The sequence below is a fragment of the Solanum dulcamara genome, chromosome 2 (genome assembly GCF_947179165.1).
Source record: "Solanum dulcamara chromosome 2, daSolDulc1.2, whole genome shotgun sequence".
Lineage (NCBI taxonomy): Eukaryota > Viridiplantae > Streptophyta > Magnoliopsida > Solanales > Solanaceae > Solanum > Solanum dulcamara.
In genome coordinates, this window is record NC_077238.1 from 7,093,438 (window position 1) to 7,099,223 (window position 5,786).

The 5,786-nt window shown below is 30.1% G+C and overlaps 1 protein-coding gene across 1 annotated transcript; it reads left to right on the plus strand.

The window, feature by feature from the left end:
• The first annotated feature begins 2,065 nt into the window (after positions 1–2,065).
• On the plus strand, positions 2,066–5,358 carry LOC129874951 (transcription factor MYB16-like). Its single transcript, XM_055950353.1, has 3 exons — positions 2,066–2,269; positions 2,496–2,625; positions 4,419–5,358. Exons 1-3 carry the CDS (start codon positions 2,146–2,148, stop codon positions 5,191–5,193), a joined length of 1,029 nt encoding a protein of 342 aa, XP_055806328.1. The 5' UTR covers positions 2,066–2,145; the 3' UTR covers positions 5,194–5,358.
• The last annotated feature ends 428 nt before the right edge of the window (positions 5,359–5,786 follow it).

Below are 5,786 nucleotides of genomic sequence, written 5' to 3' on the forward strand. Positions count from 1 at the left end.
ATTTTTAAGATAAATATATTGCCACTATATATTTCTTTTCCTTTAATTTGCTGTGGTGTAAATAACTTTCTTGACTTCAAATTTTATACATTGCTTTTCCCCTAGTTAGAAGAGTACTTAATTAGTAATTCAAACCTCAAAAGGCATTGAATAGAGGCTCTTAGGTTCATTCAAAGACACTAGAGGTTTGCTCAATTTTACATATAATGAAAATAAAAGGAAGAGAAAATAAAAAGGGTATATATATATATCAATTTGTTGAACTATAGAGATGATTCTAATCTAGAGTTGATAAAATTAGCCTAAGAAAATATAACTCATTCAATTCGTTCAACTTTAAACAGGTTATTGTGCTATTCATTTATTAGATCATTACAATATATTTCAACCCATAAAACATTGTGCTGATTTCAACCCTGAAAAGTTCAAAGTTAAATAACTTATTCTCAATTTTAAATATCTAATTTTTTTAGAAATAAATAAAATTTTTAGATACTAATTTGAGTTTTTCTTAGAAATGACAATACAGAATGCGTTGCATAATTTTAAGTATTAATACATGAAATTTTTAAGTACTAATTTGAGTCTCTTTTTCTTACAAAATGATACAACAGAAAATGCTGCAAAATTTTAAAAAAACTACTCACATCTCTTATTAATGTAGCTATATTAATAAGAGATAAAATATAGATGCAGAATTTCTTTAGCCAAGGAATACACTGCTAGCGTGTCAAAATTTATCAAATGTTATTCAAAATATTGATTAAATAGCATGTGTAAATTATAATATAATCATCCTAGTAATCAAAGAGTCATGATAATCGAAAATGTAAACTCCCGTTGAACTTAATTTATTTTTTACTGAAGTGACACATCTCACCTTTTTTATTTTTAAAATATAAATAACTTTTGAGAAAAAAACAAATGAAGATTTAGGGTTATATTTAAAATTGGGAATGAGTTATTTAATTTTGAGCTTTTCATGTGTTCTTTCCGTTAGAATTAAGGGCGATTTTTTATCAAAGTATAATGAGAGGGGTATATTTGAATCGAAAGTATAACATGAGGGGTATATCTAGCCCGAAAGTATAACAAGAATATATTTAAACTATTTTCAATAGTACATGGGTATATTTGATCCTTTTCTGATTAGGATATGGGGAGGAGCTAGAGAGGTGTAAGGGGTTATTTTTTTTTTTTTATCGATCGAAAAAATTATACAAAATTTATGTGTACATCTCATTTTTCCTTTTTTTTTTTTAAAAAACAAATAAAGAACTTTGCGATAATTATTTGGCGGTAATAATATAATTATCGTTATATTACATTTAGCGTCATATATAAATATTTATAATCAAAACTTTATATAAATGTTATTAAAGACTTTATAGCGACTCTGAATAGAAGAATATAATGACATTAACTCAATTGGTATGAAATATTTTTAAGATAAATATATTGCCACTATATATTTCTTTTCCTTTAATTTGCTGTGGTGTAAATAATTTTCTTGACTTCAAATTTTATACATTGCTTTTCCCCTAGTTAGAAGAGTACTTGATTAGTAATTCAAACCTCTAAAGGCATTGAATAGAGGCTCTTAGGTTCATTCAAAGACAGTAGAGGTTTGCTCAATTTTACATATAATAAAAATAAAAGGAAGAGAAAATAAAAAGGGTATATATATATATATATATATATCAATTTGTTGAACTATAGAGATGATTCTAATCTAGAGTTGATAAAATTAGCCTAAGAAAATATAACTCATTCAATTCGTTCAACTTTAAACAGGTTATTGTGCTATTCATTTATTAGATCATTACAATATATTTCAACCCATAAAACATTGTGCTGAGGGTCAATAATCTGGTCATTCATTAACACAACTTTATCATAATGTGTTGCTATTGTTACCACACATTAGGAATTTGTCCTCCTTGAACATTTATTTTACATTGCAGCTAGCTAACTATCTTATCATACAAACTTATTAATTTCTTCAATGTTGCCTATATATATGTATTACTCCCAACTAGGCCTTTCCACATATCATCTATCATTTCCCCAAAAAGTGAGACACAAATAACAACTTTTCTTGAAAGTTTGCTGTTATTCACTTTAGAGCCATATATTATACACAAAATGGGAGGGTCTGATAAAGATGGGTTGAAAAAAGGGCCATGGACTTCAGAAGAAGACCAAAAACTATTGTCTTTCATTAACAAACATGGTTGTGGTAGCTGGCGTGCTTTGCCTGCTAAAGCTGGTAATTGTTATTTTTCCGTCTCAATTTATGCGATACACTTTTTTTTCTGGTAAAAAATGATACTACAATTAAATTTTAAATTTTTTATTTTATCCTTACTGAAACGATTTAAAACCGCATAAATATTTATGACTTGTTTCATACCACAGAATTTAAAAGTCTTTCTAAATTATGTATATTCTTTTAACATTTGCTACCATGATTTTGTCTCTCTTTTCTTTTTTAGGTCTACAGAGATGTGGAAAGAGTTGTAGGCTAAGATGGATAAATTATCTAAGGCCTGATATCAAGAGAGGAAAATTCAGTTTACAAGAAGAAAGAACCATCATTCAACTTCACGCTCTTCTTGGAAATAGGTATATACAATTTTCTCAGTCTTAAAATAAGTGTTGTTTTCAAAATTCATGATAATAATTAGTATCTGTTTCATCTCAAAATAAGTATCGTTTTAACTCATTTCATGTGACAACAATAACATATCTAGTGTAATCTTATAAGTGGGGTTCGGAGAGGATAGAATGTACACATACCTAGTCTCTACCTTGAGAAATAAAGAGACTGTATCCGATAGATCCTCGGCTCAAGAAAAATTATATCAAAGGGGATCGAAAAAAATAATTAAGGTGCATAAATCATGACACAAGACTATAGAAACTAGAAAGCATGACAAAGCATTCTGAAAAAGGAACAATAACTACAACAAAATAGTGCGATAATCGAAGTACAAAAAATAATTAGTAACAGAAATCAAAAACCAAGAAACTACAAGAGAAATACTACGTCTACTATATGTGAAGATAAGTGAGACAAAACTCTGCTACCTACTAGACTTCTACTGTATTATGTGCCCTTCACAACCTCCTATCTAAGGTCATGTCTTCGATAAGCTGCAACTGTGTCATATGCCATATCTACTCACCTCTCCCCAATACTTTTTCAACCTACCTCTACCTCTCCTCAAACCATCAATAGCCAAGCTCTCACACCTCTGCATTGAGGCATTCATGCATTTTCTTCTCATATGCCTGAACCATCTTAGCTTCGTTGTCCGATATTGTCCTCTATAAAGGCCACTCCTATCTTAAAAAAAGGGCAACCCGGTGCACTAAAGCTCCCGCTATGCGCGGGGTCCGGGGAAGAGCCTGATCACAAGGGTCTATTGTACGCAGTCTTGCCTTGCATTTCTGCCACAGGCTGTTTCCAAGGCTAATATCTTCATTTCTAATCTTATCTCTCCTAGTATGTCAACACATCTATTGTAGCATCCACATTTCTACATCTTTCATCTTCTGGACGTGAGAGTTATGAACTTCCCAACACTCCACTTGGCCATTCAACATTATTGGTCTAACCACCACTCTGTAAAATAACTCATTTAATTTCGCAGTACTAAATGTGAAAGATAAAAATACAATTTATAGTTTACTAAGTTAACCCTATTTATTAGATGTTTCTTGAGAATTTGACACTATTAAGAAGAAGAGTTCTTTAGTATAAGAGTATGATTGGAAACAGTTAAAGATAAGTCCAATAATACCACTCACTGGTAAATAGCGCAATACTTCCCTCCATCTCAAAAAGAAGTGTCGTTTTAGTAAAAAAAAATTGTCTGATAAATAAGGACAATTTAGTAAATGATACCTTGTGTTTATTGTTTTTATAATGAACGTGAAAAAAGTTACTTTCTCCGTTCATTTTTATTTGTTCACTATGGACTTTGCACACCTCTTTAAGAAATAATGATTAATATGAATATTTTATCACTATACCCATATTAATTTATGTATAATTTTAATTAGGTCTTGATAAATGATTCAGGAATTACGTAATTAATGTTGAGGATAAAAAAGAAAAAACATATATATTAAAGATCACAAGTAAAAGTGAAGATCAATTTTTAAAATATTAAACAAGCAAAAGCAAACTGAAGAAATAAATGACACTTAATTTGACAATAGGAAATAGATAACACATAAATGAAGGAGAGCAAATGATGATAGAGCTCATAAATTGCTATTAACCTTTGTTTCTGTCACAATATTATTTTTTTCCCAATTCCCATAGTCACTGTTTTCTTCTCTTTTTAGTATGCAACAAATAGCCTTAATGCTATTTATGATTATGTTTCTCTTTGTCATTGATATAACAGATGGTCAGCAATAGCTGCTTACTTGCCAAGAAGAACAGATAATGAGATAAAAAATTATTGGAACTCGTGTTTGAAGAAGAGATTTACCAAATTGGGCATTGATCCAATGACTCACAAACCTAATGGTACTGCAGGGTCATCAAAATATGTTGCAAATCTTAGTCATATGGCTGAATGGGAAAGTGCAAGATTAGAAGCAGAAGCTAGACTTGTTCGTAAATCTAAAATCCTCTTCAATAACAATAACATGACTAGTCACAATTACAACATTAAAAACCATACTACTATTTCCCAACAATTAGTACCTTATTATCAACAACTCCCTTGTCTTGACATATTAAAAGCATGGCAAATGACTAGCACAAAATTACCAACAATAAATGACATTAGTGCCATTCTTCTTAATAATTCAAGGAACAAGAACCTCGAATCATCATCGATACCATCAACTTTAAATTCCTCAGATATTTTTTTCGCGAACAATGTACCAACTACTACTACTACAAAAGTTGGTGATGATCATAAAAATCCTCCTAATTTGTCTACAATCAACTCATGTTTTGAAGATGATTATCTCCAAACAGAACTTCCAAGTTTCATGCAGGAATTTTCGGGGCTATTTCCGGAATATACACAAAATTCAGCAAATGAACAATTGGATAATTTTATGGGAAGCTGTTCTGGAGATTTTGAAGACAACAAGTCACTAATTAATTGGAACAATAATTTCCCTAAATATTTGGTCAATTCACCTATTGGATCTCCAGTATTCTGAGTTATTCTACTATATAGCTATAGAAAAATTGTACTTCTTTGAGTTTAATTAGTTTTTTTGTTTTATGACTATGGTAGCACCTTACATTTTATTAGAAGGATTTGCCTCACTAGCTCCTTATTAGCGTGAAGTTTAATTTATGAAATGATTGATTAAAATTTAAAATCATGTACCTTTATTTGTTTTTTCTCTATTATTATAGTGTAAAGTATTTTATATGCTCTAATTGTATTTATAAAGTCAAAAGTAAGGTCAAAGAAATGAGAGGTATTGAAATACAATCATTCTTTGCTTTGTTCCAATTAGAGTCTAAGGCAAAGTGGTTTGTATGCCTACTTTACCTACTTGACGAAAGGGAACGAACAACGTTTCATTTTCGGTAATTAGGCTGCGTACAATAAATTCTTGTGGTCGAATATTTTTTCGAACTCTGTTTATAGCAAAAATTTTAGTGTACCAAGCTACCCCTTTTATCATAGGATCCAGGGAGACCAAAATAAAAAATGTATCATCCATGTTTATTGTAATTTATATAATTAATGCCTCCATGCAGTCACTACTCTTATTTGTTTTATAACATTTCGCTTTCTGAT

What these genes read in the sequence shown, in the direction of transcription:
- LOC129874951 (XM_055950353.1), top strand. Translation starts at nt 2,146, where the DNA reads ATGGGAGGGTCTGATAAAGATGGGTTGAAAAAAGGGCCATGGACTTCA. An exon ending in TGCTTTGCCTGCTAAAGCTG is followed by an intron (nt 2,270 to 2,495) that starts GTAATTGTTATT and finishes TTTCTTTTTTAG; the next exon opens with GTCTACAGAGATGTGGAAAG. An exon ending in CACGCTCTTCTTGGAAATAG is followed by an intron (nt 2,626 to 4,418) that starts GTATATACAATT and finishes TTGATATAACAG; the next exon opens with ATGGTCAGCAATAGCTGCTT.